Raw genomic sequence first — 13409 nt, forward strand, 5'->3', positions numbered from 1 at the left:
AATTTACACATTTTTTTTTTTCTATTGACATTCATTGTATTAAGACAACGAAAAATTAGCCAACACTTTATCATTAAGTACCATCACATTGATGCTATTTTAAATTTTTTTGTTTTGTTTTTTGTTTTCTATTGACATTCATTGTATTAAGACAAGTTGGGTCACCACCAATCTCTATGTTGTAGGTATCTTACATAAGTCTCATTTTTAATGTCCAAGGAACCCTATAAAACAGGATTGTTTCCCAGCTCAGAAATTTTAGAGATACAATACAAAGTCAGCCTTTCTCCCCGATGTACTCAAATATATGGTTTATATTACCTGGTATTTCAATATCGGGCACAGTATCCATGAGTATATTATTTTTCCTATTCCCTTTGTAATACAGGTAAAATAATAAAGGTTTTATTTCTACTCTTCCCCATTGGCCGAAAAGCTCCGTTAAGTCCTTAGAGATTTGTAACGTGCCCCACAGGGGATACCTTTAGGAAAAAATACCCTGAGGAGGTGGTGGGTGGGCTGGCCATGATCCAGCAACAATCTGCCAACCCATGCTTTATGCTCCACTTTATTACAAAGCTCAGAAATTTTAGAGATACAATACAAAGTCAGCCTTTCTCCCCGATGTACTCAAATATATGGTTTATATTACCTGGTATTTCAATATCGGGCACAGTATCCATGAGTATATTATTTTTCCTATTCCCTTTGTAATACAGGTAAAATAATAAAGGTTTTATTTCTACTCTTCCCCATTGGCCGAAAAGCTCCGTTAAGTCCTTAGAGATTTGTAACGTGCCCCACAGGGGATACCTTTAGGAAAAAATACCCTAAGGAGGGGGTGGGTGGGCTGGAGATGATCCAGCAACAATCTGCCGACCCATGCTTTATGCTCCACTTTATTACAAATTTAATAAACTGCTCTTTGCAAGTATCAGTGCTTTAAGTGACACAAAAGATAAAACAGGAATTGTATCTGTCCTGATCCCTGTACGTTAATTACACAGGAGCACTTCTCTGTTTGTTGACCTACATTGTATTAAGACAAGTTGGGTCACCACCAATCTCTATGTTGTAGGTATCTTACATAAGTCTCATTTTTAATGTCCAAGGAACCCTATAAAACAGGATTGTTTCCCAGCTCAGAAATTTTAGAGATACAATACAAAGTCAGCCTTTCTCCCCGATGTACTCAAATATATGGTTTATATTACCTGGTATTTCAATATCGGGCACAGTATCCATGAGTATATTATTTTTCCTATTCCCTTTGTAATACAGGTAAAATAATAAAGGTTTTATTTCTACTCTTCCCCATTGGCCGAAAAGCTCCGTTAAGTCCTTAGAGATTTGTAACGTGCCCCACAGGGGATACCTTTAGGAAAAAATACCCTGAGGAGGTGGTGGGTGGGCTGGCCATGATCCAGCAACAATCTGCCAACCCATGCTTTATGCTCCACTTTATTACAAATTTAATAAAATGCTCTTTGCAAGTATCAGTGCTTTAAGTGACACAAAAGATAAACCAGGAATTGTATCTGTCCTGATCCCTGTGCGTTAATTACACAGGAGCACTTCTCTGTTTGTTGACCTACAAATGTCTTCTTTCTCCTTGAAAAACCCAAAGATATTACTCGAAAACTTAAGAAAGACTGAGTAACACTATGAAGATAAGTATCCTGCAGCACAATTGCTTTTATTTAATGTTTTTGGGGTGTTTTTCAATCAGAGCAGCTCAATAAGCAAGGACTGTCCATATGACCCAGGTCTTCCCACAGAAGTTTCACGGCGGGATCAATAGGCCACAGGTTAAATGAACTTATTTCTCAATTAGTGCCCTTGAAGCTCCGTCAGTCCTCGCTCTAAAATGCCAAACAGGGAAGGGAAGAGTGAAAGTGTTTATCAAGAGCTCTCGCTTCCTAAATTGATACCGTCATTATCAACCTAATTATATAATTAGGCTTGAAAGGAGGATTGCACACCGTCTGCTGAGTAAATCTCAGTAAAACACAAGCACTTACCTTGTACTCCCACACTAAAACTCTACAGTGCCACGTTCAAATGCTCAATAATGCTTTATTTAAAGCGCTCAAGGAAAATAACGTAACTTTGCATTTTAGCCTCGCTTTAATAGAGGAGGAAGGACCCAGGGGTTGAATCCTGACTGATGGTTAAGAAGATAAAGTGCTTGAGGAATGCTCTAAGTGCAGAGAAACTCCACTACCCTCTGCATTATCCTTTTCCGCTGACTGTGCAAACGCGGGCCTATTCTGAGCGCGTAATTATTTCCATTCAGTGATTAGATACAGTATTTTAATGCATAAATTGACATAACTGCCTCCATTTAGGGATATACAGGCTGAGCGGGAGGAGATGGGCTGGCACAACCTGAAAAAGAAGGCAATAAGGCTGCTCAGAATAGGGTGTTGGGTGACTGGAACGGGCTGGGAGGGTAGAACATACGTGTAAATCCACGTGAGGATACACATATGTGCTCACGTGTGCTGGAAACGATCAAATAAAAAGCGTGGTTTTGCACGGGAGAGAGAAAGATGTTGGTAAAATAGCAAATAACTCCCTGGGGCGTGATCCTGCGCTGCTGATTTACACCAATTACACTGAGAGTTTCATGGAAAAGAGTGAAAATAAGAGAAAGCTGACTGCTAAATACACTAACTAAATATACTAGTAAATATACTGCTAGATAGACTAGTTATAATTAAGCTATCAGGTATTTTTTTAATGGGAGATGCCAATAAAAGGCCAGTGTGGAGGGAAGGAGAGAGAATTGCCCAAAACAGATGAATACGCAGCCCTTGGCTCTGCATCAGGCACGTTTTCCCTCACCAGGATGAGGTGGGTCGTGCCCCTTTTGGGTTCTTTGCATTCCCAGGGAAGAACACTTTTTGCAGTCAGAAAATTGCGAGGATTTGTCCTGATTTGGGAAGAAAGTCTCCTCTGGCAGCTCAGTCACCCGGCAGCACTTTAACCTGCTCAAAAACGAGACACGGCTCAAAAAACACACAGCCCCTCCTCTGGTTTTACAACAAATTCTGACATTTCTTCTCTTTTCTAAGAAAGAGATTTCCTTTAATCCCATTTGAAGTGTATCCACAGCATTTCAGAGGGTTGGTTTTTTTTTAAAACTCTCTGAATGATTTGGCTCTTACGGCTCCAGGCTGTAATCACGCTGCCGAGTCTTCGTTAGGCTCCTGCCAAGGAGGAGCCAGAACTCCTTGTCAAATAAAATATTTATGGTAAAACAAAAAGGTGAGTGTTCCTCACTACGATGATATTTTGTCATCTTACTCTCAGGTTCCAGACCCATCCCCGCCCCAGCAAACAGAGCTTTCACGACCCAGGGTGAAAAATTCAGTCTTTTTTATAAGTCAAAACATTTTTCACAGAATTTAATCTGTATGGGTCTTTTTTTCTTTTATTTTATTTTTAATCTAGGTTGGCTTTATTAAAAATTCTGGGCCCTAAATCATCCAAGCACATGGTGACACACAGGATGGCCAAACTCAAGGGCAGTAGAAATAAAAGATTTTCTTCTTATCCATACCCAGCTTCTATAAAGACAAGGAATGGCAACAATTTTAAATATGTCTAAGATCACAAAAAATTTCAGATAGGCTCTGAAAATTATATTTTTACAGTCTGACAGCCTCAAAAAGGCAATTCATAACTCAACTGATCAAGACTTTTACCCTGAAATTTAATTAGTAGGTGTGCACCCTAATTCTGCTGAGATATATTTAAGGCAACGCCGCTGCGAACAATCGCTGGCTCCTCTTTCTCTTAGGACATCATCTCAGAAATCAAATTAATCAGGTCCCGGAGGAGCAGTGGGTAAATGAGTGTGCGTTGATAGATAATAGCTTCAGAGACCTAATTACTAAAATGCAACTTTCTTTGTTCGCTAACAGAATTATCTAGAGATCTGTATTTTTCAGATTAATAAACTAAGAGAAATGCACGCCAGACAAAAGGATAAAAACCCAGTTTAATAATACTGAGAACAATTTCTGACATTTAGAAATGACCTATTTTTTGAAAAAAAAAAATCTACTATTTCCTACACCTTTTTATTGAGAAGATTTGTTTAGTTAAGATGTTATTAACTTTATTTTCTACAACCCGTAAGTACCTTTCTTCTCCATTTGCTTCTTAATCCTGGGGAACATCCATCATCACAATTTAATCGTCAATTGATGCAGCACATTCATAAATAACTTCAAAAAAAAAAACAAACCCAGAAAGTATAAAGGAGACCTAAACTGAAATTCTTTCCAGTGACTGAAACAGCAACAGACATTAAGTTTTGAATTAAACAAATTTTGTCCTGCCAAAATGATTATACTTGACCTAATTTTCCCCTTCTATTTCAATAAAATTTTACCCATTGCTTTTGTGTTTGCATTTTGTCTCAAAATCTTGTGCAAATATGCAAATGCATAACTGGGTAAAGAAGAGAGGGCACATTTAGAAGGACTAAAGTTCTGCTGATTTGTGCTCATTTCAGAAGTGAACAGCAGCTTTTTTCACAGACAGACAAGCAATAACTTAATAATAAATACAAAAAGCGCACTGGCATTTCACCCAAACTTCTCTAATAAGAAGAAAACGGTTCCATAAAAAATTGTCATGACAAAAAAAATGCATCATTTTATCTGGCATTGACTCCACAGCTGTACCTATAACTAACTATTGCAAGCAAGTGTCCTGGAAATTATTGATTGGACCCACTGAGCTGGGATGAAGAAGAGCTGAAGCTGAGCCACCAGGACCACCCCCACCTCTTGCATGTGCCCTTTGGGTGCCAAATAGCTCCCTGTGGTCATTTGCCATGGTCGGGAGAAGGTATCTGAAGGTGGGCTGCCTGTCCCATGGGGATGTCCACCAGCAAGGAGAACATCAAAGCATAGTGGAGCTCACAGAATCCCAGAATGGTTGGGGTTGGCAGGGACCTCTGGAGATCACCCAGTCCAACCCCCTGCCAGAGCAGGTCCACCCAGAGCAGCGGGACAGGAACGTGTCCAGGAGAGCTGGAAATGTCTCCAGAGATGGAGACTTCACCACCTCTCTGGGCAGCCTCTTCCAGGGCTCTGCCACCCTCACAGGAGAGAAGTTCCTCCTCATGTTGAGATGGAACCTCCTGCATTCCAGTTGGCCTTGGCCACAGCATGGTTGCCTTGACATCACGCTGGTGAAAGAAAGGGCAAAAAGGATCCCAGCCCTGGGCCAATTCTGGAAAAATGTTGATAGGGACATTGATAGAGAAATGTCCTCCCCAGGCTGAAGGAGGAAAATGATGCCTCTGCCAGTGGCTTTTCCTTCCTGAAGGAATCACCATGGAAAGGGGTATTTGGGATGCGTGGTATCCCCCTGCATGTCAAACTGCTGAAAAATGCTTCATTAAAGCCAGCCTTGCAGTTATATCTGTGCTTAGGAGCTTAAATTAAAATGGCCTAGGGTGAAAACTGGTCTTTTCAACAGCAGAAGGGATGTGAACCTCAGAAACCAGTAGATGAAAATGCACGCTAGAAAGTCTAATATTGGACATCCAAATTAAAAAATGCTGCTGACAAAATCCTTCCCCCGCTGCTTGCTGAAACCTAGGAAATGTTTCAGCAAAAGTTGACTATTCCGAGTGATTTCAGAAGCTCCTCTCTAATGTAACAGGAAATAGTCTGTAATTCCTGTCTGAGATACAAGTGCTAATGAGGAAACTTCAAAACACACATTCATTTGACCTCTTCCATGGCAGGTGCTCTTCTAGACAGAGCTTCACATCAGCTTCTGCCATCAAAAGCTACAGCATGTTTCCAAATGTCCATATTGGACATTTTCTACCCAGATGAACCACAGGATACTGGCCAGTTCAGAAGATGAGGCATCAGTATTCACCGCTCCTCCAAACCCGGAGAGCATCCATCCATCCATCCATCCATCATTCCTTCCTTCCATCTTTTGCTCAGCACTCAATTCTTCACTCCAACTACTCGGAAGAAATTTTGTGGAAAAAAGGATAAACCCCCCCCAATATCAAGGCCTAGAGGGAGCCTTGCTGTAACCAAAGGGCCCTTTGGTTAGAAGATCCCCCCCAAAAAAGAAAAGCAATGGGAGAGAGAGAAAGGGGAAAAAAAAGTTCTGATCCAGGATGTGGAGTGTTGCATTTAGAAATTTCAAAATTAAAGCATGACCAATTTGGAAGTGTTTTTTAACTGAAATATTAACACATCTCAGAAGAGTACACAGCAGCAATTTCATCTGGCACTCTTTTTGAAATGGGAATTTTTAAATTATTCTACCGCGTATATCATTATTCCAGCCACCTTTAAATGCATTTTGCTAATATCTCATTTAAAATGTATTGTATTTTAAACAGCCCTTAGTGCGATATTTTTAGAGCTTGAGCTGAGCTAAATGCTTTAAAGCAACCACCTCCTAATCAGCCTAGAAAAAACTTGCTGTTGAGGCAGAATATAAAAGCCCAGAGAGCACAGAGTCTTCACTACACACATATGGTGAATGGACATTGTTAGGACTTGTGTCCCTCGCACTCTTCAGAAAATGCAGGCTTTCAGGCTAAATTATTAGAAAAACAGAAAAATACAATGGGAACCCGGCATTATGGGACTGCACACACAAAAAAAAAAAGCACTTAATAAGGGTGAGCTGAATTAAAGAATGGCCAATGCCATGTCATGTATTTAGGGTTTGTGCTTGACTGCCTCTTACATGGGTTTTGAATTCAGCTGACACCATCACCTGGTTGGCACCTCATGATGGACTGAGGGAATGGGCACAAACTTGAACATAAGAAGTTCCACCTAAACCTGAGGAGGAACTTCTTTCCTGTGAGGGTGGCAGAGCCCTGGCAGAGGCTGCCCAGAGAGGTGGTGGAGTCTCCTTCTCTGGAGACATTCAAACCCACCTGGACCCATTCCTGTGGGACCTGCTCTGGGTGGACCTGCTCTGGCAGGGGGTTGGACGAGATGATCTCCAGAGGTCCCTTCCAACCTCACATAATTTTGTGGTTCTGTAGCATCAGGTTTCCAGCCGGGATGAGCAGAGGTATAATGACAGTACATTGTGCTGGAGACGAAACGCAAAACTCCTACGGGTAATAATATGGTCCAGGGTTTACTTCTTGGTGATAGCAAAAATTTAAACTGATTCTGTTGCTACAGAATCTAAATAGAAACAAAATTTAAAGGTGGAAGAATGGAAGATTATCCCAGAGCACACAATGGAATAGTGACAATAGCTTACACAATTTATGGCTACTCTCTACCGCAGAGGTTTTAAGTAGTAATTTCTAAATAATATGAAAAATAACTGGTTTTCTACTTGACACATTGTATATTCTGGGTTTTGAACTGAAGCAATTTAATTTTTATTAACTGCATAATTTTGAGGTATGAGTAAAACTGTTCAGAGTAAAAAAAAAATCACCCAGAATAGTTTTATGTATTCTGGGTGAATATTATATATTATCCATTTTATATACAGATCTTTAAAAGCAAGCTAACATTATAAAGTATATTAACTTTGTTTTTTCATTTATTTCAGCCAAATCAAATCAAATTAAACTATTGGTCCTGACTTACAGGAAAAAAGGGCTCAGCTCAAAATGCCTGCTTTAGGAGGGTGACTGTGACCAAAAGACTACTTGAAATTCTGGTGCAAACCAGCCTTTTCTGGAGCAGCAGCACTGAAGGTGCATGCTCTTTTTTTTCTGATCATGGCCATTCATTAAAATTTTTGATTCCTGTGTTTGTTCAGGAAAATTTTTGTTTAAAACCCTAAGTTTTATAAAGATTGAATGATCTCCAAGTCTAATTTTGCAAGTGAACTGGTAAATTTGAAATTGGAAGTAAGAATGTGAAAACTGCCCTGTAAGAGACTTGAGGGTGGTTGTCACGTTATTCCAAAGACTAAGATTTATTTAAGGGTTGCATGAAGTAAACTGATGCTTAAATATAGAGGAAAAAAAAGTCAAACCAAAATGGGATGGCACTCAATGTGCACAGGTTTGTCCACCCACACCAAGGCGAGGGACCCAAGGTGACCAGGACAAGTCCTCTGCAGAGGGTGACCTTGAAGAGTGGCAGGAGACTAATGAAACCCCCATGTCCCACCTCATTTTTAACGTATCCGCTCCATTAAGTGCACTCATACGGAGGCCCTAATTCTCTTTACATAAAAACACCCCCAGCTTTAATACAACAGTGTTAGGTTATTTCATCAAAATATTTATTTGAGGACCAATACTTGGCCATGGTGAGACAGAAGGTTGTGGTGAAGACAATTCACAGCTCTAAATGAGGTATACATTCCTGGGTACTCATGGGTCCCAGAGCACCTCTGCTGTCCCTCCACCCACACCTTCTGAAGGATCTTCAGGGATCATAGGGATAATCTGGCCAAACTCTGCATTCCTTAGACACAATGGGTCAAAGAGCTTCCCTACCTGGTTTCAAATCAACAAGATGTTTGGCCGTAGTGGGACAGAAGGTTGTGGTGAAGACACTTCATGGCTCTGAATGAGGTATCCATTCATGGGTACTCATGGGTCCCCCATGGGGTCCCTCCACCCACACCTTCTGAAGCCACCTTCAGGGATCATAGGGATAATCTGGCCAAACTCTGCATTCCTTAGACACAATGGGTCAAAGAGCTTCCCTACCTGGTTTCAAATTAACATGATGAGATTCACATTCTGAAAAAAACCCACATGATCTTCAGGAGAGGAGGAGCCTTAATTGATGTTTTTATCTTGGGAACTGAATACAGAAGGTTTTGACACATGGAAAGGACACTCCATTGAATTTTGAAAGCACTTCTGCTGTTATATCTCAACTGTTAGCACATATACATACGCATACATATCTACATTTACCTATAAGTCCCTTAAATTTACACTTTCCTTTTTTGGGAGAGCTTTACAGATCAGAACAGGATCAGAAAACAATTCCCTACCTGGGGATATTATGTAGAAGAAGTCTTTAAACTCATCCATCCAGACCTCGGCCAGTCTCCTGTTGTTCTTGTTGATGACATGCCCCCAGAATAGGATCAGAAAACAATTCCCTACCTGGGGATATTATGTAGAAGAAGTCTTTAAACTCATCCATCCAGACCTCGGCCAGTCTCCTGTTGTTCTTGTTGATGACATGCCCCGTGCCCCCAGGGAAGGTGTAAGGTGTTGCCTTTCGGAAAACGTGGCCAACGTGGGAGCAGGTGACAATCTCAAGGGAGCCACCACATTGCCAAATCTGCAATGAAAACACCCAGAAAACGTTGGCTACAACAAACACAGAACATGTCCATTTTACAGCGCGAGGGACTCAGGTCGTCAGCTCCCTCCTGATTTATTTCCCTGGGTCACAATTCCATGGGGAATTTAAAGCAAAAATTGAAGAGAAAGAGCCGGGGCTCAACTCTTGATAGTTATGAAAGTGCACATTGAGCTGCAACCTGAAAGCTTGTGTGGATGGTTCATGTGGTTCCGTGTCCTTAGGGCACAGACATACACGAGCCATGGTCTTAGAAAGGGGTCAGGCTACAGGGGATTAAGTATAGAGTAGGGATATTATCTGTCTGTTTGAATTTTACAGGATTCCAAATTATTTAAAGAAACTAAGAAGAACTTGTTCTTTTAAATATAAATATAGATATAGATATAAATATAATTATAGATATAGATAAAATGTATATATTTTTGAAAGCAGAATAATGCTCCTGACCCTCTTCCCCCCGAGCAAAGGCACAGCAGACCCATAATTATAGATATGGATATAAATAAAATGTATATATTTTTCAAAGCAGAATAATGCTCCTGACCCTCTTCCCCCCAAGCAAAGGCACAGCAGACCTTGGTTACCATCACAGACAGCAGCAGAAAGCAGCAAGCACGGGCACTTTGGGCATCGCAGAACCACAGAAGCAAAACACAGATGCAAAACGTTATGTTCTCCAGTTCACACAAGGGTGAGTACCATGACCAACTCAAAAAAAAATTAAAAATTATAGACAAACTAAAGAATTTGATTAACAACTCCTAGATGCAAACTGTCCTTTTTCCACTACTGGAGCCAGAATCTATACTCTGAGTAAGCTCCGTGTCTACAATATGAGGGTACAAGAGTAAAAAGATCATATGATCTTGGACTTCTTTACTTTGTTGTTATTGATTCCTTGGGATTCCCTCTTCACTAAGATTCACTGACATTTTTGGCATCAATGTTTGGCATTGCCAACTGCCCAGGTCCTTATTTAGGCTCATCCCACCCTTTGCTTTACCCTCTTCCTACACAGCTGAGAATTTACAAAACCTTCCACTAATAAAAGACAGAGTTTAAGAACCCCTGGGTGTTTTAAATAGAAACGCTAGTACAGTCCTGTAACAAGAGCTCCTCGACACAGACACAAGTTACCATAGTAACTTAATGTAGATTTTATCTAATTAGGGCTAGCCGCTTTTATATAATTTCCTTAGCATGCACCGTGATGGACTCTGTTGGGACAAGCAACGACAACATTGCAATATTTTTGTGTTTAACATCTCATGTTTGGCAGCTCGGTGACAACCAGTCAGTCCACGTGAAGCTTCCACCCGATGGACAGGACAGTGATGAGCACAATCAATCCTAGGTGTGCTTTAACCCACAGTCTCTGCCAAAGATCCCACTCTCCCCCCTCCAACAACTCTCCCTGGCAGGAAATTCCTCCCACACCACCAATTTTTTTAAAATCTGTGTGTTCCTGTGCATTTCTTAAAGCCCATTTTTGGCTGCTCTCGGTACAATCTGCTACGTTTTACAGGAGTCATAGGAATGCAGATCAACCTGCACCCTGATCTGAAGAAAAGAACTTTTATCTCTTCAGTATTAGTGAAAAAAAGCAAACCAACCTTCCTGGATATTCCCTGGTAAAATGCCTACACTCCAAAAAAATCATGTAGTGGTTCAGGATTGTGGGATTCTGGAGATGTGTTGACATTAGAGACAAGACACACTATGATAATAGATTTGATCATTCTGCACTCTGAAAATTCTGGACAGAAACTTATTGCAGTCTTTTTCATTTTAATCCAGCAAAATTGCCAGGGAAACTATTTACTTGATAGCACGGCCCAGGAGTCAAGTATTTGCAATGAACTGTATCTTTCCTCCAACATCCTCAAGCTTTTCTAAACATGGCAATGATTTTAGGAATTATTGCTTGACACAGTCCTTCTGGTCACCTTGGTTCTCTCTTCCCAGGAAAGAACAAACGGAGCTGGTGAGGTCTGGTATGAGACTGATGCATCTCATTTAAAAAAAAAAAAAAAAAAAAACGAGATTGATGCATCTCATTAAAAAGAAAAACACAACAACAAAACCTCTAATTTTCACACTGATATACTCACAGACCAGTTATTGTCATCTAATTTTCCCACTGATATACTCACAGACCAGTTATTGTCACATCGTAATTTTTAAGGCTGAAGGTCCCTTCTCTGAATTTTAACCCTTCTCCCTCCATCTGGATGAATTCCCCAAAATCAGATATTCTTCCAGCCATGCTACTTCAACCATACTTCAAGTAACCTCCATGCATCTTTCAACCCAGCACATTCCAGCAGTTTATTCCCCACCTTTTGTGAAAAGCTACTGAGTGAAAAAAAAAACAAATCCACCTCCAAATTTACAGTTAAGAAACTCCAATGGTGACCTGTCCCCAGCCTGACATCTTGTCTTTCAGCACTACCCCTTTCCCCACCCACTGGTTCACATTCATCTCCATTCTCTACCGACTCAGGAGATAATTTCCAGAGTGCCCCTTATTGAAATATTTACGTGAAGAACAAGCCCAGCAGATCTGCCACATCTCCTCCATCTGGAAAATGAGCTGTCAAACCACTGGGTTATAATTTAGCATCTAATAAACCCATGCGAGAATAACTCACTTTCTATTTAGCTTCTTGCTTACAAATATTAATTCCTTCAAAATTTGTGGTAGGGCATTACTTGCCACGGAATTAAAACAAAGGCTTGCACACAAAATTTATCCCTTTTTAAATATAGGCATTAATTATTTAGAACTACCTTTGATTTCACACACATTTTAAAACCATTCCTATTATTGCATGAACCGAGTGCATTAAACTCCATCTGATCTCTGCACAGCCCACTGTCAGGATTTATTTTCCTCCATCATTTTTGAACACTGAGTCAACGTCACTTTTTAAAGCTTAGAGTGAAATGAAACTAAAATCTCAGGTTACTGAGATATAAACACCAAAGACAAATGCTTTACATCTTAATAATTCTACTCGCTTCATTTCAGAAAATCCTTCTTTCCAAAAGGGATTCTTTCGGTACATTTGTGTGTTTATTGATGGTGGTGCTAGATTAAACATCTCTCATGTATGGGCACACATCAAAGCTATGGTAAAAAAAAGAATCCCCAAAGCTGATTGCAGTCAGAAAGTCAGTCAACACCTCAGCACACCTATGTTAAATGCATTAAAAGCTGCTGTGCCTAAAGTAATAATTAAGGGGGGAAAAAAAAATCCCAAAAACTCTAATAGCAAAGATCTCTGTAACGAAATCAACCAAACCAGTATTTCTTGAGTATTCTCCCCATAGAAAAATAAGAATCCTGACAATGCAGTCCAAAGAAAGGGAAAAATGTTGTGTGCTTTAAATGCAAGCAGACAGGCATATTTTGAGTACAAATAGTGAGCAAGCTGTGCTCCTAAAATTAGTTAATACAATCAAACGGCTAAGGAATATTGAAAAGCACATAGACAGATTTTCCATCTGTTTGCCAGGTGATTAGGGATTTATATACCCCAAATTCCACTCACCAGCAGGCAAAATTAATTTCAATGTCACAGTGTACTTCTGAAAATAATCTGGCACACACGCACCCTTTCCTGCAATCCCCAAAAGGACACAGAGCTGCTCTTCCAGCCATCCATGGTCCCAGAGTACACATGGGGTCAGAAAGGACCTCTGGAGATCATCTGGTCCAACCCTCCACCAGAGCAGGGTCACGGAAGGAGACTCCACCACCTCTTTGCACAGCTTTTTCCATGACTCTGCCACCCTCACAGCAAAGAAGTTCCTCGTCACATTTAGGTGGAACTTCTTATATTCAAGTTTGTGCCCATTTCCTCTTGTCCTGTCCCTGGGCACCACTGAAAAAAGCCTGGCCCCATCCTCCTGACACCCACCCTTGAAGTATTTATAGGCGTTGATCAGATCCCCCCTCAGCCTTCTCTTCTCCAGACTAAACAGACCCAAGTCCCTCAGCCTTTCCTCATCAGAGAGATGCTCCAGGCCCCTCATCATCTCTGTAGCTCTCTGCTGTCCCCTCTCCAGCAGTTCCCTGTCCTTCTGGAACTGGGGAGC

At 40.7% G+C, this 13409-nt stretch overlaps 1 protein-coding gene across 1 annotated transcript in view; it reads right to left on the reverse strand.

Moving 5' to 3' along the window:
• GALNT13 (polypeptide N-acetylgalactosaminyltransferase 13) overlaps window positions 1-13409 on the reverse strand; it is a gene marked incomplete at its 3' end in the record, with an annotated part of 140102 nt that overhangs the window by 17335 nt on the left and 109358 nt on the right. The window contains exon 8 of the mRNA XM_014957336.1: window positions 9104-9284. Within this exon, the coding sequence (XP_014812822.1) occupies window positions 9104-9284 (181 nt within the window). The remainder of the gene's footprint in view (window positions 1-9103; window positions 9285-13409) is intronic.

This window comes from Calidris pugnax, unplaced genomic scaffold (genome assembly GCF_001431845.1).
Source record: "Calidris pugnax isolate Ruff unplaced genomic scaffold, ASM143184v1 scaffold256, whole genome shotgun sequence".
Taxonomy (NCBI): domain Eukaryota; kingdom Metazoa; phylum Chordata; class Aves; order Charadriiformes; family Scolopacidae; genus Calidris; species Calidris pugnax.